General features: G+C 37.5%; 3 protein-coding genes and 1 long non-coding RNA gene across 5 annotated transcripts in view; 2 read left to right on the top strand and 2 right to left on the bottom strand.

Annotated features, from left to right (window-relative positions):
- Positions 1-14,246, top strand: part of LOC308198485 (uncharacterized protein) — a 40,156-nt gene extending 25,910 nt beyond the window's left edge. The window contains exons 24-39 of the mRNA XM_080600942.1: positions 490-558; positions 986-1,054; positions 2,759-2,827; positions 3,884-3,952; positions 4,627-4,695; positions 6,083-6,151; positions 6,637-6,705; positions 7,439-7,519; positions 8,156-8,191; positions 9,312-9,348; positions 9,493-10,050; positions 10,706-10,947; positions 11,456-11,546; positions 11,639-11,710; positions 12,959-13,147; positions 13,604-14,246. Of these exons, the coding sequence (XP_080457068.1) occupies positions 490-558; positions 986-1,054; positions 2,759-2,827; positions 3,884-3,952; positions 4,627-4,695; positions 6,083-6,151; positions 6,637-6,705; positions 7,439-7,519; positions 8,156-8,191; positions 9,312-9,348; positions 9,493-10,050; positions 10,706-10,947; positions 11,456-11,546; positions 11,639-11,710; positions 12,959-13,147; positions 13,604-13,614 (1,800 nt within the window). The 3' untranslated portion in view covers positions 13,615-14,246. The remainder of the gene's footprint in view (positions 1-489; positions 559-985; positions 1,055-2,758; positions 2,828-3,883; positions 3,953-4,626; positions 4,696-6,082; positions 6,152-6,636; positions 6,706-7,438; positions 7,520-8,155; positions 8,192-9,311; positions 9,349-9,492; positions 10,051-10,705; positions 10,948-11,455; positions 11,547-11,638; positions 11,711-12,958; positions 13,148-13,603) is intronic.
- The window catches only part of LOC308198522, a 36,737-nt gene extending 21,800 nt beyond the window's left edge, over positions 1-14,937 (bottom strand). The window contains exons 1-4 of the long non-coding RNA XR_013953979.1: positions 14,254-14,937; positions 5,804-5,913; positions 4,511-4,680; positions 2,665-2,825 (exon numbers count right to left, since the gene is read on the bottom strand). This is a non-coding gene — a long non-coding RNA (uncharacterized lncRNA). The remainder of the gene's footprint in view (positions 1-2,664; positions 2,826-4,510; positions 4,681-5,803; positions 5,914-14,253) is intronic.
- Positions 14,938-15,068: 131 nt separating this feature from the next.
- Positions 15,069-25,672, top strand: BBS5 (Bardet-Biedl syndrome 5). 2 transcript variants are annotated; one of them, XM_080601009.1, is made up of 12 exons: positions 15,069-15,225; positions 16,173-16,255; positions 17,167-17,232; positions 17,982-18,031; positions 18,811-18,938; positions 19,807-19,942; positions 20,935-21,030; positions 21,536-21,598; positions 22,404-22,538; positions 22,651-22,734; positions 23,458-23,481; positions 23,594-25,672. In XM_080601009.1, exons 1-12 carry the CDS (start codon positions 15,164-15,166, stop codon positions 23,693-23,695), a joined length of 1,029 nt encoding a protein of 342 aa, XP_080457135.1. In that variant the 5' UTR covers positions 15,069-15,163; the 3' UTR covers positions 23,696-25,672. The 2 variants fall into 2 exon arrangements, with proteins under 2 accessions (XP_080457135.1, XP_080457134.1); XM_080601008.1 differs by lacking the exon at positions 15,069-15,225 and adding an exon at positions 15,683-15,958 and having other exon boundaries at positions 16,151-16,255.
- Positions 19,949-25,690, bottom strand: part of FASTKD1 (FAST kinase domains 1) — a 34,377-nt gene continuing 28,635 nt past the window's right edge. The window contains exons 17-18 of the transcript XR_013953957.1: positions 21,155-21,294; positions 19,949-20,845 (exon numbers count right to left, since the gene is read on the bottom strand). The gene's annotated coding sequence lies outside the window, so the exon portion shown is untranslated. The remainder of the gene's footprint in view (positions 20,846-21,154; positions 21,295-25,690) is intronic.

Raw genomic sequence — 25,690 nt, 5'->3', positions numbered from 1 at the left:
AATTCTCACTACTCACTGAAAGTGAGAGGTTTCTCCTCTGGTTTCTTATTAAGTCTTTTATTATTAATTCACACAATAGTATTTCCACATAAGAAGAAAAATAAAAAGAGGTAATAAAGTACACCGAAAGGACTATTTAAAAAATCTTTTCTGACAAAAAATAAATGTTTTCTTGTACACCTACACAGCTGGGCAGGAAGCCTTGAGTGCTGGACCAAGTCTAGAATGCCCTAAGAAAAGGAATTCTAATAATATACATTTATTCAGTGACTGAGAGGAATCTCATTTCCATTGAGAAATCAGAACTATACTGTTTATCAGTTCTGCAATGGCTAGATTTCACTTAACATAGTGTATCGATAAAATATTGAGACTTCTAATAGAATTTTAATGGAATATGATAAACTGCCACACAGATGTTTTCTCTGAGATATGCTCATGCTACTTGCAGAAAAATCCATTGTTTTTGCTCTCCTTCCTTCACTGCAGGGAGAACCTGGGGTGCCAGGACGTCTTGGAATGCCAGGCCCTCCTGGAAGAGCTGTACCTGGACCAAAGGTAACATCTGCACTCCAACTCCTAGTGCTTTCAAATACAGTGTGAAAACAATGAAGTAGGCATGCTTATTGTGTAAATAATTTCAGCCTTAGAAGGTCGCCCAAAATGTCTTATTTCCTATAGACAGTTGTATATTGTGTGCATTCTAGTTACCACCATGACCTGGTATTAATTATTTGCCAGCTTGAGGTGTAGCCTACCTGTGTTCATTTCTTTGTCTTTGATATCTTCCATATCAGAATATTTTTCTTTCGTCTGCTCTTGGTGTTTATCTTAAATGCCCATGAAACAAATATATATATATATATATATATATAAAACTATTACATTTGATATATATCTGTTTGTATGGCATATAATAAAAAAACAGTCTGTGATTGATGTTTAATAAAATAACTAACTAGGGTACATGTTTTCTTCATTGCAGGGTGACATTGGGTTACCTGGTCTTGCTGGACCAATTGGAGAACCAGGTTTTGGGCTTCCTGGGGCAAAGGTAGCTCCTAAATTGATAACTTAATTTCTGATAGAACTGTAAAATAAGGCAGGATTCAGTGAAGCACCAGCAAATTACTTAGGATGGCAAAGTGTTCTGCAGTTCTTACTGCGTATGGTGTACTGCGCTGGCACATTATAAAGATTTATATGGCTGGATCACCACGGACAGTCAATTTTCCAGACTCCATGAACCATAAGCTTCCACATGGCAGAGGACCAGGGAAAATTTGATTGTTTTTAATTCATAATGAGTGAATACAGAGAGGACACCTGATTTATGTGCTTACAGCAGCATACATGCCAAACTGTTAATTTTTCTCAGCCAGGGTCCTTCTTAGGTACATGGCTTCATTCCTAGGTATGGCACAAAGTAATCCATAGACTCCAACAAGAGCTCAGGACATGGGCCAAACTGGCCATGTGAGAAGAGATTCCTTAGGCAGTGAAAGAAGAACATGAAAGAGCAGCTAATCTCTAAGGACTTCTCTCTAGCACTTCTCTAGTATTGTCTCAGTGTTAGCTAGATTCAACTTTTCTTCAGGCTTTAACCTAGTGAATTTGACAATACTCGAGTATAGCCACTGTCCCTTGTTCTCTGACTGATCTTAAGCCCTCAAAGCTCTTTCATTTAGGTTATGCTCAGCATGTTTCTATGACTATGTTCTTCACTTTTTGCGATCAGTATTAGTGCTTTTGCTGTTGCTTCTCTCTTAGATAAATGTCTGCACTAAGATGTGTAGTAAGGTAAAACTACAAGGTAAAACTTTCTATGGCTTAATTTAAAAAAAAAAATCTGCCTTTTCTTGGCACTGCTACGCATGCCCATATTTTGGTTAGCTGAAGGGACAAACACAGTCATCCATCCAGATCATTCATCCAGTTGTAATTCAGAGCAATTCACTGCACCATCCAGTGCTGCTGGCAGAGTCTAATCCTCTTAATTTTTCTGGTAAATCTGTGTATCTGAGATATTCCAGCTATCTGGATCCATGAAAGGAGCTTAAAAGGGAACATCTCTGCTAACAAGCTCCTGTTATACTCGATATCTTTAATTAGGTTCCATGGCAGTATAGGAAAATACAATTCTGGAACAAAAACAGGCAGGAACCTTGTGACAGAAAACATTTTTAAATTGACCACACAAATTGCTGGTGTCCCCAACCCTGAGTCCTTTTTCTCACCACATGGAACAAAAAGCACGTGCAGAAGCAATATTGAACTTTCACAGTGCTCTACAGCAGTTTATCTATCTTCAGTTAGCATTATCAAAAATAGCTACTCAGTAATTCAGTTCCCCTGCTAGACTTTTGTCTGTCTGTCAAGATGGGCTTGTGCCCCCAAAACTGGAGTAATAATAAACATGATAAAAAAATAATAATAATTATATATATATATATATGGGGAAGCCATTGCCTCTTATATGTATGTCATAATAACATAATCATAGTAACAGGAGACCGAGCTCTCAAAAGAGATCCAATTAGTGACTTAAAACTGGAAGGTCCAGTATATTCTCAGAGCTATTAAATATCCCACTTTTAGGATTAATAACCTCCAATAACCATTCACATAGTAAAATACGTGAGCAGATAGATAAAATCAACTTACAGTATGCCTGCCAAAGAAGTTTCACTTTCATGGAGCATTTCCTGCTAGCAATTGCACTGTCAGTCGTCTCATCTGTTTTTCCTGCCTTCATCAGGGTGACCGAGGCCTTCCAGGACCCCCTGGGCCCTTTGGGCCAAAAGGAGACGGTTATCCTGGTCCACCTGTAAGTTTACAGACAATTTTTTTAATGTGAATTGGGAACAAATAGGTACACCAATGTGATTAACTTCCACAGCTGACACGCCAAGAAAGATTTGCTTGTCTTTTATGCTCCTCAACTGTGGAAGTGCATTTCAGCATGGAAGGAAGGAAAAAGAAATCTGAAGTAGTCCAAGACCTTAAAAGTCCCACAGTTCTCTTGATTACACAATGCAACACATTCCAAGCAGGGATTTTTTTTAAAGTATCACTAATGTTTCAATCAGTTCCCTCAATATCTTAGAGTAAGATACTGTCTTCTGCCCAGTCATCCAGAATTTTAACCCCCAAACAGGAGATCAAAGCCGAGCTGAATAGCTGCGTCCATATATGTGGGTGTGTGCTCTGGGCAGCGCTATCTTCCAGAACCACTGAAAAAGCAACTGTGTCCAGAGTCAGAAGACCAAACAGTCCTCAGATATATTCAATGGGCTGCTGAGGATGTGGCAAAGAATGGGTTGATCAGCTTTACAGACCATTATAGAAATCTGTACTGGCACATATGACTAATGCCTGCAAAGAGGATACAAAGAGAGAAGGGTGTCTGTTCCTCTTCCTTGCTCGCGTGTGTATGTAGCACTGAAGGAGAATTACTGGCTACAGCCAGGAAGTTTGGTGATATGCTAGCATTTACTTGTGCTACAGACAACTGTAAAAGTGCATACACACATTGAGGAATAAAAATAAATGAATGTCAAAGTGGAAATGGGAATCTGAAGCATTTATAATGCTTCTTGACATTTTTGTGTAATGCAATGCTAGAACTCCTTTTGCACCTGCCTCTCTGGATAAGACCCCTCTGTCTTCAAACATGTACAAGCCTCCTGCATGAGACAGAATACACAGACAAACACTGACACAACTTCTGGCTTACCAGAGTGGAATTTAACCAGTTACAGACCACAGTGACCCCACTAAGAGACAATGTATTCAAGATACTAGCCATATTAATGTTAACAAAAACATGCAGTCAACATAGCCTTAAGTTAAATTCATATTCTATCTGTGCATGCAATTTCAGGGCTTGCCAGGCCTTCCTGGGATTCCTGGTGAACAAGGCCCTGATGGAGTTGGACTACCAGGACCTAAGGTACAGACCTTAACTTCTAGAAAAGTAAATGCATACAGATACTCCATGCAGATATAGTTCCTACCCATAGGTCACAGTCAGAGTATCTTTTTCATACAGCTTTAATTTACTTGTCAGTATATAAAAGGTAGCTTCCATTGCAGATCTTCAAGCTTCAGTTCAGAACTCATCTTGGTGCTGACTGTAGGATTACTTGAATTATACAGGCAATTGACAGATTGAGTGCAGCTATTTAAACATGCCTCATTTCTCTTAAAAGGGGGTATGTCTTTTTTCCATTCTCCTCAAACTGCTAGCTGTCTGAAGGCACTCATAGGAAAAGTATGTTAGAGCAGTGCCAATGTGAACATCAAGTATGATCCAACTCTGACAAGCAAGAAAGCAAAAAGATTTTTGTTGGCTTGGAGGAACTATAGTTCATTTTATGATATGGGAATTGTAATTTATCTGTAACTTGCCTGACTGTACATGTCTTGGATATGTTTAGACCACTGTTAAAACCCATTATCTTTCTCGTCCTGTCTGCAGTATTCATGGTTTAGCTCTGTTTAGACTTACACTGTGCTGTTCAGCAAGTCTCCTCTCTTTGTCCCGTTTGAGCACAACAGATGCTGAGAATTCTAGAAACCAAACTTTGGTATTCACTACTTATTTTTTAAAGTATCCATTTTCAGGGTGATCCCGGTAGTAGAGGACCAATCGGTCTCCCAGGTCCCCCAGGAGAAGGCCTGCCAGGACCAAAAGTAAGCCATTTAAACAGCTACATCTCCCATAATCTATTTTCTAAAAAAAAAGAAAAGAAAAATACAGTATAAAAACATGATCATGCATACACATCTTTATGTTTTCTGTCTTCACGCTTCACTAGAAACAAATAATCCAACAGATAACTGAGGAATACAGTGTCTTTAATTTGTAGAAAATCAAAAATGTTTCTGCTAACCTGCCATAAACCATGGCCTTTTCCCTATTGCAGAGGATAAATAAAGTGATAAGCTTGCATGAAGAAAACGTGTAGCTCCTGCAGACAGTACCTCCAATTTAGTAGCAAAAATTTCTTCAGATCTAGCATTTTTCCAGACCTAGGATTAATGGACTAGTAAGCACTTAGCAGTGTCTTCCCTTTCTTAGTCTTAAAGCTGCAGGCAAACTGCTGAGCTCTTCCAGAATTTTTTTTTCTTTACTGTATAAAGTAAATCAATAATAATCTAATGTAATATATAATTATAATATACATCCTGAAAAAATGCCTGGAAATAATAATAAAAAGCCATTTTCCTTATGAAACCTTCCAAAATGGAAAATTCTCGCTCCTACAGATCGACTTCAGAAGTCTATTAATACAAAAAAAACTGTTTCAGGATGTGAATGTGAATATAAAAGAACTGAACATGGACAAAAGGAAGGATTTCACAACATCAGAACGTATCACCTGCACAATGCGGCTTATTGGTCCCAGAGTGTTCACATTGGCCTGAAGGCTAGGTCTATGGCTAAGTGGTGGTAAACCACTAACCCCACCTGTGCTAGGCATGAATACAGGATCCTTACAAATGAGAAAACTGAGAATTTAATGCAAGGCCACTGGAATTGCAATACAGGTATAAAATTAATATTGTACCGCATGCATTCTGATTGCTTCCTATGGAAAACATATGGAACTGGAATATTTTCTCTAGAGTTCTTTAAAAAATCAGCTTATAAATTAGCAACAAGAGATTATTTGTAATGCCACATTACGGTGTATGTTTACAGGTCTGAAACTGTAAGCTTAGTGGTGATGAAAGATACCACATCATTTAGGAAATAACAATCCTCTCTTAAATTGTAATTCAGTCCTCAGTGTCTCACCAATACAATCCATCCTTCAGTGCAATGCTCATCTCAATCAAGGTGATTCGTGTTCTCTGACCATAAGGTCCTGAGTGACTCCTTTGAAGTATCAACTGGATTTAAATAATCTGATAAAGGATAAAAAACATTTATCAGCCAGAGCAATCTTATCCTCACTACTTATAAAAAGATACTGATGTGGCAGAGGACTGACAGGAAATTACATGGTGGTACAACAATTTATTGTGTGTTTTTATTATGAATATTGTACTTAACACATGCAGGGTTTCTCTGTAGGGAGCCGTAGGACGCCCAGGGCCACCTGGCTCTTTGGGACCTCCTGGCGAAGGCATTCAAGGAATTAAGGTAAGATGACTCCCTTATACTGTGTCTTCAGTATTTAACCTGTGCTGAGTTTTCAATCTGACCATCGCAGTATAATGGAAACAACAGATTGCACATTGTTATTTCGTATATGACAAGAGAACCTGAGGTTGGACAATGAGAAAGATAATTTAAGCACCTATAAAGTATGTTCTGTCTCTACTGCTGTAAACAAGCCCAAAGGTGCGTGGACTGGGGGAGGAGAAAGCAGGGACATCTTTTAAGAGGGAAAGATAGCCTCATAAAATGAACCAGAATTAAAAATATTATTTATCCTCTTCCCAAATCTTTCATACCCATGGAGACAGCTGATATGATCATGCAGTTTTCAAATACTATACATCTGTAGGGTAGACATACTGCTGAACACAGTTGTTAAAATGCAGTTGAAACACTTTGAACATTTAAAAATAATGCTTAATGAGTGACTACGAAGGGTTAATATCACTAACCTGGATTATCATTAGGGGGAACAAGGAATTCATGGAATGCCAGGACCACGAGGCCCTCCTGGAGAAGGGCTTTTGGGACAGAAGGTATGGTACCTAAATCAGAGATAATGTCTGAGCCCCAAGCCAGCATACCAAAAATACTCAGTACTGTCAGCTCTCACTAAAGGCATGTGAATTCTGTGAAAAGGGAAAAGCCCAGCCATTCACACGATCCTTTTAATATTTTATACTAATTTCCATGTTGCATATGTTAATATCATATGAGGCTTATCTGCTACTGCAGCTAGAAGAAATACAGATAGTTTTAATATTGTTGCCTTTCATTTGCCCATAGAGTTATGCAAAATTTGGGGACTACATCAGTGTTAAGAAAAAGAGAAATGTGTGTTGAAATCAGTTTTTGGATGTGATCACATCAGTTTATAAAAAATATACAAACTCCCATAGCCTAGCAAAAATCAAACCGGAAGGCACTAATTCCTTTGTTTCCTAACCTAAACACCTTTTCTGGACCAAAAGGTTTCTCAGAATATTTCCATTACTCATTCCAAATACATCCCCCACCTTTCTTCTCAATTTCCCTATGGTTATCTTATTTTTCTCAGACACACACTCATTTTCATCATTCAATATCCTACGAAACCCTTCTGTCTACACACACTTGTTTGGGATGGTTCATTTTTCAAACTGCTTCAGCTATTATTCCCATGAAAATGCCTACCCAATAGTACAAGTTCTTCACACAATTCAAAAACTGTGAAAAATGTAATAAAAAATGACTTATACTTTCTATCTGGTTACCTGCATGGCTTCAAAGGGAGATCGAGGAGCTACAGGTGAAAAGGGGAAAAAAGGAGACAAGGGCAATGTGGGTGACCCTGGTTTAGCTGGAGAACCTGTGAGTAATTCAGTTTTATCACGTCTGTTTTCTTAAACTGCTTAAAACTAAAGCTGGGTTATGCATTTTTCTTGATGTTTAACTACTCATAATCTAAAATGCTTAAGAAATTGAAAATATGAAAACATTTAAAAGCACAAAGAAGACATTTCTGTGCTGAGTACCTCAATCTCAAAACACAAATACGGGTTCCTTCTTGAGGCAGTGAAAGCCAACAGGTGTGTTTTAAGAATAAAACTATGTGATTCTATTCTATGGCAACCAAGTAACTGTAGATTGAAGCTGATGTACTGATGAAGGAAGGCAAAATGGTAACTACTGCCGTTGGAACGGTCCCCAAAAGCTGGAAAACAAAACGTGGTGCTCTTCTGTTCTGGCATTTGCATACTATTAAGTATACATAAACTGAAATTCAGTGACTCAATGGGAGACTTGAGGTCATCCACTGCCCATAAAAACCTGACCACCTTTCCAATGGTGCAGATATGGTAGGTACAAGCTAGTATCACAAGAACACTTTTTTCTAGCAGAAGTTCTGATTGGCTAAACATTATTTCAATAATGGTACAGATGAAGTCATATTCTGAATTACTGTGTTACTAATTGTAGTAGTTTAATTAATGATCACTGTTACAGGGCAAAACTGGACCAAAAGGAGACCAAGGCCTAACAGTAAGCAAATTCATTTATTTAAATTCCATCAGACCAAGATTATAAACAGAATGCAAGGTACTATCAATTAAAATGCATCCTACGTAAACTATTATAGAAGGGGTTTTCTGACTAGATGTAGCTCATTAATAATATAGAAAGAAACCACTCATAGGCTTCTGATTTTTTTTTCATCTGCCTCATGCTGTTATGGAATTTAAAATTCCTGGTGATTTTACTTATGTCTCTTCTATATATTCTTTTGCAGTTATTGTTAGATTACCTGGGTGTGTACCCGCTGCAGGGAAGTTTTTTGAAATAGTAATTAAGAGTCTAAAGAGCAAAGATCTTCAAACCTGTCATGGTCTATCATGCAATGGACCTTAATTATACTCCCGCTAAGCCTCAACTGCACCAGACCCAAATTCAGCATGTCAGTGAAGTTTGTGGTGGAAGCTATCTGTTGTGGCAAAAGGATGTATTTGAAAGACTGACTCAGTGCCAAATGAGTCCTAACGTGCACTTCAAAACATACAATAAATGATTGCTCTAGTAATGAAGAGAGTTTTATTTGCATGTCACTGAAGCTATCACTTCCCTGAACAGACAGCTCTGAAGGCAACAGCTGGTTTTCGTGCTGAAAGCTGGGTAATACAGTGGGCCAGGTACACTCGCATTCACAAATCCCAATTCCATTCTGACTTGGCACTCTCATATGCCAGCTCACTAAAAGCAACATGTTTCCTGAAGCTGGGTCTACTTCTCCACTCCCTATTGTTTTTAAGAACAAAGGAATATCCATATTATTTAGATGCTGAAATTTGAATGGGTTTTGACTTTTAAGTTTTAATGAGAACCGAATCATCAAGTGTTCTTTACAATAACAGCAGTTAATTGTTTTACATAGAGGTGCTTCTGTTTTGTCATGTTTATGATTCTTATATGCTATATAAAATAGTTCATTGTAAAATGTGGAACTCATTCCAGATTTGGGAGGATCAGATTTGAAAGTTAAACACTAAGGTTCTTTGTAGACACAGATACCCAATATAAACAAAATCTTTGGTAGCATCAATGCTATACGTTATTTGAAAGAGACAAGTGGTACAATATTTTTATATGTAATTTTTTTCATATCCAGAGAGAAGATATAATTAAATTAATTAAAGAGATATGTGGTAAGTGCTCAGGAAACTTTTTTTATTTCAGATTCTGTTTTTCTTTGTAAAACTTGCATTCTTCTCCTTTCCAAAAGGATACCAAGTCAAGTCATTGTGATCTGTTTTTTTTTATTATTATTATTTTTTATTTTTCCTTTGCAGGTTGTGGTATTAAATGTAAGGAAATTCCTATGGAGCTTGTATTTGTGATTGACAGCTCTGAGAGTGTTGGACCAGAAAATTTTGAGATTATCAAAGACTTTGTAACTGCTTTAGTAGACAGAGTAACTGTAGGCAGAAACGCTACCAGAATTGGCCTTGTACTATACAGTTTAGAAGTTCAGCTAGAATTTGGTCTCAACAAGTACACAACTCAACAGGATGTCAAACGAGCAATTAGAAAAATGCAATACATGGGAGAAGGCACTTACACAGGAACTGCTATCCGTAAAGCAACCCAGGAAGGATTTTTAGGTGCTCGAACAGGAGTGCGAAAAGTAGCTATTGTGCTAACAGACGGCCAAGCAGACAAGAGAGAAGCAGTGAAACTAGATATTGCTGTTCGAGAGGCTCACGCAGCAAACATCGAAATGTATGCAATAGGAATTGTAAATACTTCAGATCCAACACAGGCTGAGTTTGTGCATGAATTAAATCTGATTGCTTCAGATCCAGACAGAGAACATATGTATCTCATTGATGACTTTAATACCCTGCCAGGTGCGTGCACTGCAGCTTTATTCTGCATTATATCCGATGCTTCTCAGAACAGAGGAAAAAAATATATTATCTTTGTGGAAATCATGTTTTGATGCTGATCAGGATTAGTTACAAGGTACAAAATAACAGGATCCTGGAGATATAAATTTCCTTCTTTTAAGTCATCGTGGTCAAGTCAATTACATATCATGCCAACAGGGGATGTTGCCTACTGGCGCGGAAAAGTCACTTAAACTAACTTTCTAAGCTGAGTAAGTGCTCATGCACGAGATCTGCTGGAGTGGAAACCAGAATCTAATTGTGGGATAAATTCTAACTATTTACCTTCATTTCAATACCCCATTCTCACTGGGTTATTCACGTGAATAAAGTAAGCAGTTTTTTTCCCCACTACCAACTAGTAGTTGGTACTAAGCTTAAATGAACAACCCTAGTGAGTTCACTGTATTTTGGATCATGTAGAGGACTTAAAGACTGGCAAATTTGTGATAATAAAATACACAGTTCAGAGAACCTGGAATAATCTTCTTAGATGCATATAAATAATCCAAAGGAGTACCAGATTGTATGCGCATTATTTACATGTATAAATAATCCAAATTCAAAAATCCAGTGAATTCTGTGTATGATGGGGTTTTCTACTTTTTTTAAACAGCTCTGGAGTCCAAATTAGTCAACCAATTCTGTGAAGATGAACATGGTACCTTAATATACAATCATAATGGAAATGGTGCAAGCATAAGTGGACCATCTTTACGTTTAGTATCTTCAAGTTCTTTGTATTACATGCTTCAGAAAAACAATGTTAATGGGCAATCACTTTCAGCACAGACACCTGGAGTATCCACTGCAGAAAGTCCTCTGGGACTTGGTGATCTTCCTCAACCATTAGTTCCGGTATGAAAATTCAGCAAGTTTAATGAGCAAAAGTTTTTGATGTATTTCCTTCTCTTGTTGACTAATGCAATTTGCAAATTTTCCCTTACTTTTCTTCAAGACAGGTACTGTAGTAGGTCCTTTCATTTGCTATACTTGGAGCTGGCTGTTCTGAATAAAAGTTCAGATATTGCAGGCAGACAGTTATCTAATGGCCATAATTTATTCCTGAAACTGTTACAAATATTATTATTGCTGTGTTTAATACAGCTATTTTTGTGTCCCAGTGGGAAAAATAACCCTATTAAAGTGCAATTGCACTGAAAAAAAAAATAAATAAATAAACAGGCTTAGGATTGACACCTGTCCTGGTAAACCAATCCGGTGAGGTTAAAATCCTGATTCTTAACATTGCAGTCTGGATAAATGGGAAGGAAAAACATTAGAAAACCTAAGCAATGAAGGCCCTGTTCATTTTGAGACACTGCACAATATCTGTAGAGGAAAGAAAATCTAATGCTTATTTCAGACCCAAGTACCTCCTGTGGTAGTTTATGAAGCTTATGAAGAGGAATTAGAGGAAGAGGAACAACCATCTTTGCTAACAGTGGACACTAGAGGTATTATCATCATTGTTAATATCTCCAACTTCTAGTTACTTTTGGCTGATGAAAAAAAAAAAAAGCCTCATTCTGTTTCTTTTTACTTGCAGCCATGATATCATCACTGCCACCAACAGATGAAGTGCTGACTCATTCCATTGCAGGGCTCACACCAAGGCCAGGTTATAGATCCTAACTAATTTTTCATTTTGTTCTCTCTTATCACAATACTAACTTTATAAGGCTTTAAATCAGAGTCACTCTGTTGGGCCTATCCACTCTCTGAAGATTTCATGAGCCCTTGCTGTGGAAAAGAAGCCATTTCAGAATTTTATTGCAGATCTAGCTGTAATTCTTGACCAGCCTGTTGGCCAGTTCTCATCTCCCCAAGTTCCAAACCTCACTGCTCATTTTATAGCAGAGGCAGACTGAGCTGATAAATGGCACCAAAGAGAGACATAGCACTAGCTGAGGTGGGCCAGTGAGCAGGGAATTCTTCAATCAGAAAGGGTCAGTCTGCGGAGATAGGAGGCTTCATTAAAGAGAGAGAAAATGCAGCACAGTGATTTCAGAATTGGACAGATTTCTCTTTCAGAAGAGAAATAACGAAAGAAGGTGTTCAGCCATTTGAAGGAAAATACAGCAATTAGTTAACCGCTCAAAGGGTTCATTCTTTCCCAATGAAATATCTGAACATATTATGTTCATCACTTTGGGGATTCAGACATTTGAGTTCCAGTAAGAATGTATTATGATTAAACAACATCATAATAGACTGTATGTTTCCTGGGAACATGGGCGTGACTAACCCGGCAGCTTTATATTCTAATATTTTATTTTATTTAAGTTTCCAGATACTGGTTGCCAATGACACATACAGAACACTGATGTCACAATATTAAACTTGAAGGAAAAATATTTTTCTCATGGTATTATAGTGAGTGAGACTGGCAAGTCACAATTCTCTAATGCGTATCTATAGGATGCCACTATTTTAATGCCTCTGCTCCCACACCACAAAAAGAACTATAGAGTCAAAACCGAAGCAATGTACTGCAAAAAGATGATGGTCACACTTGTGGGCTGAAAATAGTTGATGCAAGTCTTTGGATGGAAATTTTGTTTTGCTCACAAGACTTGTTGCTGATTATTAGATTTTAAAATTTAGATGTCAAAATAATCAGATATATACTGTTTGCTCATTTTGTATGTGGAGTCATAATACTATCATTTCTTAAGTTATTAGAACCATGTCAGAAAAGAGGCAGTTTAGTGATTTAATAAAGATGCAGTAACATCATTAGAAGTGAATCTTAAATGGCTATATAATATTAGCAGAAAAAAATCAGAGTTGAAAAGTTAAAAATTAAGCAGCACAATTGATTTTTACACACTCAGTTGTGTTTGTTCCTTTTTCTTTCTTTTTTTAGAAAGCATTCTGGACCTCCGATGCAAGTTAAGGCTGGATCAAGGGCCATGCCGTGTTTATATTATAAAATGGTATTATGATAAACAAGCCAATGCTTGTGCTCAGTTTTGGTATGGTGGCTGTGATGGAAATGCAAATCGTTTTGAGAGTGAAGAGGAATGTAGAGAGGCTTGTGTGTTTTCTTCTGGAGGTAAGAATTTGTATCTGTCTCTACATTAATAACTAGCAAGTTATTAATTTGCTATTTGCTATAAATCAATAAACTATTGTTTGGGTTTAGTTATGGAGTATCAAGTATGGCATGTAAAATTAAACCCACTAATTAACATTGTGTTAACTAAATTAAAGCCACTAATTAACGAATGTTAACGTTGTGAAGTCATATACTCACTATCAGGAAAAACATCTAGCTATGCCTATTGTATGACGCAGTATAATAAAATAACGAATTTTCAGCACTATCAAAGGTACGTATTTCCTTTTTACCAAGATTCGGTAACAGCAGTATAGCACTTGCGATAGTAATTGCCCTGCCTTCTAAATACTACCATTATACAATCACTAACTATATTTAAAATTATCAACATGGCTTTGGAAAGCAATCTTTGGTCATTAAAAATCACATAATTTCTTTTCTCCATTACAGAAACCCGATAGTTGGCACGGATTCTACAGATTCTTCACTTTCTTTAAGGAAAAGTATTCCCACAAATCCAATTTTGTGCTTGAAATATTAAAATATCTGTTTCCAAATGACATGCACATTACTACTCCGGTTACTAGATAAACGCAGTAAATGCATCAGCTTGTTCCCTACTTGCTCTCCAGGTCACAAGACAAGGAGGTAGCTGAGCTACTCACCCCTCCCAACAACATGCTTGTTAGATTTTGCCCTTTTATCTGTAAGCTCTGCTCCATTAACTAGCAAGATACATGAAAAATGCAGTTAAAATACTTCCACAAATTTATGAGTGACTGCACCAGTAGCTGACATCAGTAAGTTTGGTTAATTCACGTCCAGAGTGATTCTTGGCATGTTGTTCCTCTACTAAAAGCCCTAATTTTTAAATGCATTTTAGTATTTTATTTCTTAAAAACTCTTATGTTCATATCTTCAAATGCAGCATAGTTTATTCTTTATTGCTTGTTACTACCATATTGGTTTTTACATTTATGTCTGCCTTTATATAATGTATTATTACTTATGTGCTTAAAAGCTTGTTTCTAATAAAACATTTCTGTTTTTACTGCCAGGACAGAGCGTTTAATAGTACCCTTACAGAACTAGAAACTTACCTCATTCTACACTCACACTTAAATGTGCTCCTGATGATGTAACAGGATTTCTGCCTCAATCTGTAATGAGACTGAACAGCAGAGATTGGGCACTCCTGCGTAGGAAGCCAGAAAGTTTTTTCCCTGACCATTTTTCCCCTCAGCTGTGCCCTGCTTGCCCCAGCCAGGCAGGGCAGTCAGGGCGAGGAGCAGGCACGGCGGTCTTTCACGCACCTTGTCGTGACTTGATGCTTCCCGTGACTTCAGGGAAACTTGTCACAACTTCCAGGCTGGCCGTGTCAAGCTCAGCACAAATTGAAGGACCCACTCTGGGAAAAAAACTGTCAACGGCCAAGTTTATTCCCTCGATTCGTGCTTTAGTTGTTGAACTTTTTGGGGGGAGTGGGCAAGCGTCCACTGAAGCACGCTCGGCTGGTACACTTTTGGAGTTACTCTGAAGCAGTAGTTTCACACACCCTAGCTTAAAACGACAAAAAGCAGACTTAGGGCTGTAACACAAAGAGGGTTTCAGTAAGTCCAGGCACCCCGGCTGCACGGGCTGTGTCTGGGGCGGGCTCCAGCCTCGCCCTCAGCACACGGCCGTTACCCTCCACCAGGCACCAGCCACTGCGCGCCCAGCGGCCCGAAGCGCTCTGCCTTCCCCCACAGAGCGCCCACAGGCGGCTTCTGCTGCCGCGCAGTAACAACGGGGAGCGCAGAACAGGGAAACTCCTCCAACCCCCTCGCGGCCCGTTCCCGCCCAGCCCCTCACAGCCCCTCACGACGCTCGGGGCGGGGCCCGGCCAGACGGTCGGGCAGGCCCCGCCCCCGCCCCCACCAATCCCGAGCGCTGCGGGAGCGCGAAGCACCGCCCCCGCTGCCACGGCGCTGCGCCGCCTCGCCGGAGGGTGGGCGAGGGCCGGCTGCAGCCATGAGCGCGGTGCTGGACGTGCTGTGGGAGGACCGGGATGTCCGCTTCGACATCTCCCCGCAGTGAGTGGCGCCGCCCTGCCGCGGGGCCCGGCCGGGGCTGAGCGCGGCCCCCGGCAGCGGTGCGGTGCACGCCGGGAGTGCCGCCCGCTCTGATGGCGGCCGGGGGTCCCGTCACGTGACGCGGCGCAGGCGGGAAGGGGCGGTTGCTAAGGGGGGATGCTGAGGCGCGGCCCGGCTGGGCGGGGGGCGTGAAAAATGTTAAGAAAGGGGTGGGTGAGGGGAGTGGGCACGGGGCTCGTTCCATGTCCTGCTTCCACCTGGCCCTGGGAAGTAAAAGTAGCTGTCATGGGCGTCTCGGGGTGCGGAGGGGAGTTCCCGCCCTGGGAACGCCTTTGGTTTCTGTCTGGCTGCAGGTTGCGGAGTTCGGGCTGCATACACGGTGCGATTAAAATACGCCCAATTGCACGCTAAGTCTGATACATAATTCAGTAATTAGGCCAATTAAATGTAACAAAATACAAATAAATCGCTCAAAATTCAGCAGAGCGTTTCCCTTACCAGTGTGCACCTGATGTTTCCGTTGGGGCACCTGTTCTCTCTGAGCCCAGCTCCGTTCCCTCTGACCTAAAAGTACAGAAACATGCAACAAACTCTATCTGCCAAAAATGACATGAGTGAATGAAGCTCTGCACTCTTCTCCCGCACTTTCACACACGTTCTCCCAATTCTGGGGTGCAGTTAGCTTGTCATACTTCCTACATAATTATTTATCATGATGATTTTAAAAATGAAGGTATTAATGAAGGTATTGGTATTTTTCATATGCTGTATGTGGTGATAACAATTTCAGGTATATAATGTTGATTTGTGTGTATGAACGTATGGAAATTTTCAGTAGTGTGATGCGCTAAGCAAAAAAAAAAGGAAAGGGAAGTGCAGAAATATAGATAGTCCTCTTTTGGAGGATAAATCTGTCTTTCACTAGTTTGTTTTTTTTTCTTTTTTAGACAAATGAAAATGAGACCTGGAGAGGTCCTTATAGACTGTTTAGAGTCTATTGAAGATACCAAAGGAAACAATGGAGACAGAGGTAACCATTTACCTAGAGAAATTGTAACCTTCCTACTACTTAACCAGCGTCTGTTGCAGGAATTATATCTTGCCTTTTCACAGATCTGTCTCTTCTGGGAGTATTTTCAAATAGTTTATCTTGTTCATAGTTAAAGGAAGCTGATAATCTCGACTCAAAATTTGTTTAGAATTGAAAGCCTTGTAAGAGTAACATGTTTATAAAAATAATGATGATCTTTTGATGTAGTCCTGTTTAATCCTTACACAGACCAGTCGCTGCATAGAATTTTGCACTTCAGCTTGCAAGGAGTTGTTCCATTTCTATAACAGTAAAGGATTTCTCTTTTCAGGTGTATGTCATTCTCCAGTTATTTTGATAGTTTTTCATAACCTGGTTTAAACTGAATCAGTAAGGAGTAGCACACACATGCACAGACTCATTTATTCTCCTTACTGATTGAGAACGTGTGTGAAGCTGCCAGCATACATGATACAGAATCTAAGAAATTTGCATATGACATAAAGAGGTGAGGTTATTCAGGAAGTCGGCTGGGACAGTTAACAGTCTTTACTATCTCTTCTCAGAGTAGTTCTGCACAATCACGTTTCTCTGCGTTTTTACCATAGGCAGGTAGATGTGAAATCAGTTCACATCCTTGGTTCCTCTTTGAGGAATGATGGTATATATTAGAGATTCTTTCATTTGTTCCCTCTTGCTGGATTTTCTCTCCTGGTGGTCAGAAAAAAAGGAGGGGGAGGTTAGCAATTGTTCTGCTGGGGTGTCCTGTGATTTCCTTCTTCCTATCAAGAGAAAGGAGTATTCTGGTTTTGCAAAAATAGAGGTAAATAATTACCACAGAATGGAATATTTACATGTTTATGTTAATGGCAGTTATTCAGATGAAAACTATTTATGCTCTTTATTTCCAGGCAGACTGCTTGTGACAAATCTGCGGATTATTTGGCGCTCATTGTCATTGCCCAGAGTCAATCTCTGTAAGTGTCATCTCCTGTTAAATGATTGCAAATTTTTTTGCTTCCTTTATGGTGGCATGCTGTACTTTCCCAATACTACAGATTACAGTACAGAATAGTAAAGTCTTGTTCTGTTCTATAAAGTCTGAAATAAATTGTTATGAATTAATCTATTTGTAATGTAGGAACTTTTACAATAATTCAAAGTAAAATATTAATATTCAATGTTAATTTCGTAGAAAATAAGTTGAAGAGTATTTCAGATGTATTATTTTTCTAGAAAGAAACATAAATTTGAGTTTCTTCATACTTTGCTATACTTGCACTTCTTGTTGCCACCTGTGTATTCACATAAAGATTTTATTCTCCAGAAGTACCTGCCTTTCCAAATTTCCTACTGAAAGCTCTAAATTAGCTTCTAATTTTAACTGTGTGAATAGTCAGCTAGTTTACTCACATTTAACTTAATTTGCTGAAGTAAGGTCAGGATGCACTTACTTGGTACCCAGTTTATTTCCAGTGCTTAGGTCTTAATAGTCAGTAATGAAAATCTATTCTGCTCATAAGCTGTGTAAGCTTAGGTTCTCTAACAGCTTGCTCTTCTGTATTTGCTCTCTCATACAACTGCACACACACAAACATGCTACTTTTATATGCATTTATAAAATAAAGTTGCCTGCTAAAAAATTCAGTATTATACTTTGTAGTTTTATGTATTATTTTTTCTTGTTCTCAGAGCTATTCTTTATTGTGTTTTTTTCCCCTTTTAGCTGTTGGTTACAACTGCATTATAAACATAACTACAAGAACTGCCAACTCAGTAAGTTACTTTTAAAAATAAAAATAAAAAAGCTGCAATTCATTATTTATACTTAGTTGACTATATAAATAATATTCTGAAGGTTTACTTGCAAGAACAGTAATAGAGTAGTAATGATAGTTCAGTTTTAAAGATCAGGAGATTTTTTCTTTTTTATAGGAGCATTATTTTATTCAGTTTCCTAAGGCAGTAAAACGCATGTAGTCACACCGGTGATTTTTCTCTGTTCTTGAGAAGTCATGTGCTTATTGGCTTGGTCCACATTTAACAAAGATCTATAGAGAGAATAATTTTGTGCAAGAAAGCTCTCAAATACATAGCCTGAGGTACAGGCAACAGTGAAGCCATTTGTTTGGTTAGCAGCAAAGAAGTAGCAGGGAGATTACCGGTCCAGCCACATGGTAGCTGCTAGTTGGCCAAGTGGCCTCTGTACGGCCTGGCTGCTCAGCCAGTACAATATCAACAATGTCAGTGCATTGTTGACTTGCAGGAAAAGGGATGTGACGTAGAGCCAGGGTATTTGGGGAGCATGAACGGAAGGATGATGCCTCTGGATGGTAAGAGGTAAATTCAAAAATACTGTCATGATACTGCATATGTATAGCAGCCAGACTTCATTAGTTCTGCTGCTGATGGAACTGCTAGTTCCTGGAGAAAAAAAGAGTGAAATCCCTGTTCAGTTGAAGACAACAGTAGATCAGTAGTAGAATCAGGATTACACCTTTGGATAGGCAAGATGCTATATTGTCAAAATGTTAAATTTCAAATTTTTCTTGCAGAAATTACGGGGACAAACAGAAGCTCTGTATATATTGACTAAATGTAATAATACACGGTTTGAGTTCATATTTACCAATGTCGTTCCTGGAAGTCCCAGACTCTTCACTTCAGTTATTGCTGTGCACAGGTATCCTACTTAAAACAGTGTTTGTTCGTTTACGAAATTCGGTGGATCAGATATCTGGGATTACTATGGTAGGTGGACTGCCCAGATTTAACATTCACAAAACCTTTCTGAAAGAAGAGAACACAATCTCTAGAAAGAGGGGAAAGAATACTTACAAATTCTAGTAGATAACTGTACATAATGAAAATTAATATGTATAAATACCAGTCATTAATCAAAGCATTCATCTTGTGTGTATGAACCGTCTAAATAAATAAAAATACCAAAGAGCTAATAATCTAAGTGTACATTTTCTATTTATACTTTCTGCCTATAATCATTTTCCCTAATTGTGGACCATGTAATGGAAATGAGTTAAATACCGGTCAAAACTCCCACTGAAATAAAAAGCAGTGGATGTTTCCCACCTAAAAGTTAAGTCACCTGAATGAATGTGGGCATAATACATTACCATTGGTTTCTATTTAAGAGCTATGGAATACTGATGTACATGTAATTAGATGTTTGTGACCTAATTGGCAGTGAAAAATAAATTATTCTTGATGTCTATACTATGTGTAACGTGGGAGCTAGATTTATGTTTTGTAGTGGAGGCTGGGAGATGACAATCTTAAGGAACAGAAAGAAATAGCATATGCACAAATAATACAGGAGATTAAAACATATCAAAAAAAGTTTAAAAGTAATTTCATTAAGAACTGAAATATAAAGGTTTTCATTGATGAAGATTTAATAGTACTCTCATTTTTGTACATGATAATAAGAAGAGTTGAAAATATGTAGCATTTCATGTTGGTGCTAAAACAAGCACTGAAAGATAATAAAAGACATTGAAATCGTAACCTGGTGATTTTTTTTTCTTTTTCAGAGCTTATGAAACTTCTAAAATGTATCGTGATCTGAAGCTGAGAAGTGCATTGATTCAGAACAAGCAACTGAGATTATTACCACAAGAACAGATATATGATAAAATCAATGGAGTTTGGAATTTATCAAGTGACCAGGTATAGTGAAAAATGAGACTGTTGGCTACGGTGAAGTGTTCTGGCAATTTTAGCAATTCTAGCAATTACAGTTTTGTAACCTCAGAGGTATTACCCTTAGTTCAGTTCATTAGCTATTGCATGCAGAGAAGCTGATTTCATATATTTGCTATTCAGTACAACAGAGTTCTCGGTCAACCTCAGGTCTACATGACTCAGCTAATGTGCATGGAACTAGATACACAGCTCATGTTAGTAAGAGATATTTATGAGTCTAAAGCTCTGTATTATCCTGAAAGACAATCATGCCGTTTCCAAAATGCTCTGCTGCATGTTTGTGTTTACTTGCAGCCTTGACTACTTAGTAAGACTGTATTCTCTTTTGATTATTGGAAACTGAAAATACTTGAATGGGAATCTATGTCTTAAAACGTGAAAAAATAAAGACTTTAAGGAGAAAATAGAAAACAGTTCCGTTATTACACAGGGAATTAGTTACGAGTATTTCCCAGAGCTATGAAACAAAATGGGAGCTGTTATTTTTGTCTATGTAGTTTTAGTCCAGAATGGAAACAAGATCCATCCTGACAAGCTAAAAAGTTCTTTCCTCTGTGTTCCCTTGGCACGCATCTCCACAATTGCCTAAGTTTAACCCACATGCCATTATACTTACTCTATATGCCAATTCCAGATCTGTACAGTTAAGAACACTCAGACACTTCACGTACTCCCATTAGGTTTGCCATGCTGTGATTTGATCTTGTTTTGCTGCAGTAATGGGAACTCCCAAGTGATTTTCACCACTTGGGTACTGTATCCTTTAAAGACTGGATCTTGCTTCTTAGCGATCAATAGTAGCATTTCCACTGGTTTTGGTGGGAAAGGATCAGACTTCTACAGAATTAAATGTGAAGCTGTATCCTGCTAATGGTAAACAGGTATCAGTAATCATCATGTTTGGGGAAAAAAGGCTCTATATTTCAAAGCAGTTCTAACATACTTTTCTTTAATAGGGAAATTTGGGAACATTTTTTATTACTAATGTGAGAATAGTTTGGCATGCAAATATGAATGACAGCTTTAACGTCAGCATACCCTATCTACAAATTGTAAGTACCTTGAAACAGCCATTTTCAAAATGAAATGGGCTAAGTTCTAGTCTTCAGTTAATGCTCCCATTTTGCACTGAATTAGTATTTTATGTCCCAAAGTCAGGGAAGAATTTGGTCTTACCAGCATTAACTGCAGTGTGGATTTTTTCTGTCCAGATTAATTGGAGGCACGTCAAAATGTTGAAGAACGGCTTGTATTTCTAATTTCCGAACTATTTACTGTTGTGCTTCCTGTCAACTGCATACTCTGAGACTAATGATCTGTGAACCCAATGTCCAGAAATTAACTATTAGCACTTCTGATAAAAAACATTTTTCCTTGAGGTTTCAGTGGTTCGGATCTGTAATGGTAAATGGGAGGGAATGCTGCTAGCCAATCTTCCAGGAACAGTAATGGTAATTAGTACTGTGCAAAATAATAATTGAAAATAAATAAAACAAACTTATATCAAGTAATTCCAAAACAGTTTTTAACAAACAGTTTTTACCTCTTTACTGTTAGCGTTCAATAAAAATAAGAGACTCCAAGTTTGGCTTGGCACTTGTGATAGAGAGTTCTCAGCAGGTAAGAAGCTTTAATAGCCTTTTTTAGCTGGTTAAATTTTTATATATACAATTATTTAATGCTGAAATGTGATAGTGCTGCTCTTAAGCTACTTAGTGTTCCTTCTATGTGGCCTTTAGAACACAACTTTTAAAAAACATCCTCTTCACACTGCCTAAAATGTCAGTATGTTCAGGTCAGTATGGCTGTTGTGAGTTAGGAATTCTCTAAGCAAAAACAATGTGCCAGCATGACCAGTTTAAAATAATTTAACTGTTAAAGACTGTTTTCTGACAGATTATCTAGGATAACTCATTACTTCTGTACTTAAGTAAAACCACTATTTTTAATCTTTCTCACTTGTGTATGTTTTCCTCTAAGAGACAGTGATTCTTCTTCAATTTGACCTTTATTAGAAATGCTTTTAATAGTCATTAAAAAAAAAAAAGAAAAAAGTTAACTATACATACAAGCTTCTTTAATAATTATATCAAGATCCAACAAACTAAGCTTTCATTAAGTAGCTGGAAATAAATCGTTCTTCTCCTTCCCTTGTTTGATCTTGCTTTTCTTTGTAATAAGTTTTTGTTTCCCATTTATCTAATGGGCTAACAGTTAAAAGCTTATCCCATGGAGAAACATTGTCATTGTTTTTATTCTACCCATGGTTTAAGTGGCCGACTGAAAATAAGATACCAAAATACAGATAATGTTTTCATCGTCAAACTGAAATTTGTTAAACTACAAATCCCCATTGGGGAAAAAGTTGTTTAAATAACAAGCAACAATAATTTCATAATAAAGTCTTCTTTCCTCTATTACACAGAGTGGAGGATATGTACTTGGTTTTAAGATAGACCCTGTGGAGAAACTACAGGAGGCAGTGAAAGAAATTAATTCACTTCACAGAGTTTATTCAGCTAACCCAATATTTGGAGTGGATTATGAAATGGAAGAAAAGGTAGTCGACTCATTTATTTTAAATCAGATGCAATATTGTGTTAACAAGCAGTAATAAAAGTACTTTCAACATGTATATATGGATTTATTTACTTCAGTGTTTTAACTTGTAGCCTCAGCCTCTTGAAGACTTAACAGTGGAGCAAGTTCAAGATGATGTGGAAATAGAATCTGATGAGCAGACAGATGCTTTTGTGGTAAGCTTCTCCACAGAAAAATAAAAAAAAAAAATCTTGTTTGGTTATTCAAATATAAGCAGTGTACAGCTCCATTCTTCTATTAAAGTTAAGCTACAATTGAACTTTCTATATTTAAACGTATATTGCCTACATGGCTTTTTTATAATCATGATTACTACATTAATTTCTTCTATGTTTTTTTAACTTTAGCACAAACTATTATTCAAAATAAATTGTAGTCGGTATTTAAAGTAGTAGTTGCAACTTGTTTCTCAACACTTTGAGGTCAGGAATAGCTCAAGAACCAGCAGTACAGAATAATCCAATATATTATATTAAAAAGTCTTCCTTCTTTTGGAGCAGATTAATAGGAGGTGATGTCTGTATCCTCAGTATTCATCTAAGATACAAATTTGAAAGAGTTTTAGAAAGGCAACAATAATTTTGAGTCACCCTTGATGACCTTTGCACTCCTGCCAATAACAGTTTAGAAAACTGTATTAGTACCCATCTCCCTGTATTTCAGAAAAAAAAATATTTTTAAATGCATTAGACTGTCCAGGAACTTTGATCTTGTTTAAAAAAAAAACAAAACAAAACAAAAAAAACATATAAACTGGTTTGTTGAAGAAAATTTGCCAAATACAATCCTTATCCCAACGAATAAGGAATTGCTAGCAAACTTCTATTTAAACTATAATGTTTTTCTCAAGGTTGAGTTGCTTTTTCTTTCTTTTGCAGGCTTACTTTGCTGATGAAAACAAGGTAAGAACATCTCTTTTTCATGATGTTGAATTCATGTTGTTAAAAATTGGATAATTAAGTTTAAAAGTATCTTCTCTTCTATTTTATCTTATGTCTTGTGCATTCCAAAAAGCAACATGATCGGGAGCCTGTTTTTTCAGAAGAACTAGGACTTGCAATAGAGAAGCTAAAGGATGGATTCACGCTCCAGGGACTCTGGGAAGTAATGACCTGATTGAGATTGTTGTGTGTTTGTTTCCCAACCAATGAAAGATTCTTAGTTCTTATTGATTCTGTGAGATCTGTAGGTTATTGAACAATACAAGAGTAGCAGATAAAGAACATGCCAAAGTTAAAGACCAGGCAAATACTATATAATGCATATTCAGGATATGTCAGAAAGATTATTCAAAAACTGTGTATACATAAAAGCTTTCTATTTATTGCATTGTTCCTGTAAGTAGTGGAAGGAGGACCAGCATCCACTGGAGCAAGGGACAGGACTATGGCCCCAGCTTCTGGTGGAGTCCCACCCCCCTGCAGGCAGACACCTGCTCCACAAGCCCCGTGCAGTCCCACTCCACTGAACCTGAAAGTCTTTCCCCTCTACATGAATGGTGGCTGCTGTTTTATTTCAGCTGCCATTCTATGGCAGGGAACCACCATTATATGAAAATGTCACACGCCATGTGTTTTAATATTGCTTTGTGATTGGCTGACTGCCATTCTTGACACCCTGGTACCCCTGGTGTTTTAAGGCAGGGTGTCAGAGGGTATCAGAGCAAAGGCTTCCTACCCTAAAAGCAGAGGGTCCACCATTTTTTTGTTTGTTTTGCTTTTAACAATTTAATGCCCCACTTAGTGCCCTGGCTGCTGGGACCAGCCACCCCTGCCATTTTACCTTGTAGCACATTTTAGCTGGAAGCATACTAGAAAAGGAAACCACCATTTTTGATAGTGCAGTGTATGTAGCTTCATGCTGAACTTAAAGTATTCATGTATTTTCACACAGCAATGTACTTTCCCATAATAATTATATCTAAATCAAATTTCCATAACTTGTTTCATATTGTGCAACACAGAAATACAATAATATGTACAACACTTTGTATCTAGGTGTATTGATTGTGTCACTGTAGCAGTGTTATGTTACTGACTTTTTTTGACAAAAAGCAATACCGTTCCAAATACTAGTTTTCATATCTCATCATTTATGAAGAGTTCATTATGTATCATTCCAGGTACTCAATTGTAATCCAGGTATCTTCATATATTTTTTTCCTTTTTTTTTTCTTAAGGGATGATAAAGTACACACACAAATAGATTCTGTGTTTGAGTCATTAGACCTGTATGGCATTACGTGTTAGAAATGAGTCATTTATTGTTTAAGGGAAGATGCAGCTGTTACGTTTTCTAGGGAGATAAGACCTCTGTACTATTTTCTGTAAGTGGAAAAAGTCAAATGAGCTGTCTATTCAGCTGTTGTTTTAGCAGCTGACTGTTATAGTAAACTAATTGTGGTGCAGATATGTTTGTAGAAAATCTTTAAAGGTATATATTTTAATGAAACACTACCTACAGTTGAAAAGCAATTATGATTTCAATAAACTCGAGTAATGTTGTAGGTCTTGCATTCCACTAGTTGTCTTTTTGTCCTGTTTCCATTATATTAAAGCCAAAAAAAAACTACTATCTGGGTAAAAAGCATTCCCTGTATGGACAAAATACAGTCCTTTATCAAGGTACATTATACAACTTCAAATTTGCTTTGTTTCTCTATTACGACCTTTAATAAAAATCAAAATGTTCCCAGTCTAAATTGTGAAACCATCGTATGCATAATTTTTCTAAATTCACACTTCTTAAACTGCTTGTTTGATTTGGGTCTTTTTTTTTTTTTTAGTTTTGTTAAAAAACACATCCATTAAATAATGTTCATGTATTTTATTATGTCTTTTTTTGTTGTCCTACTTCTTCTAGGTACTGTTTTTAGTGCTTAACAGCAGTTAACACCATTTCTAAAACAGCTGAATTTAAAAGGATTGTTGATGCTTACTGATTATCTGAAGAGTGACTGCTTATTGAGGGGATAGAGATTTAAATTATTTTTGAAAATTGTACTTTACCTGAATAATACATATTTTAAACATGTTTTTGTTTGTTTCCAAATAAATACAACTAAATCTATGTTAAGAAGCAGCTCAAAATAAAGTGTTGTTTTCAATATCT

The sequence above is a fragment of the Anser brachyrhynchus genome (genome assembly GCF_964034855.1).
Source record: "Anser brachyrhynchus genome assembly, chromosome: 7".
In the NCBI taxonomy this organism is placed as follows: Eukaryota; Metazoa; Chordata; class Aves; order Anseriformes; family Anatidae; genus Anser; species Anser brachyrhynchus.
The sequence above is the reverse complement of the archived record's forward strand: the minus strand, read 5'-3'. Positions and strand labels throughout refer to the sequence as shown.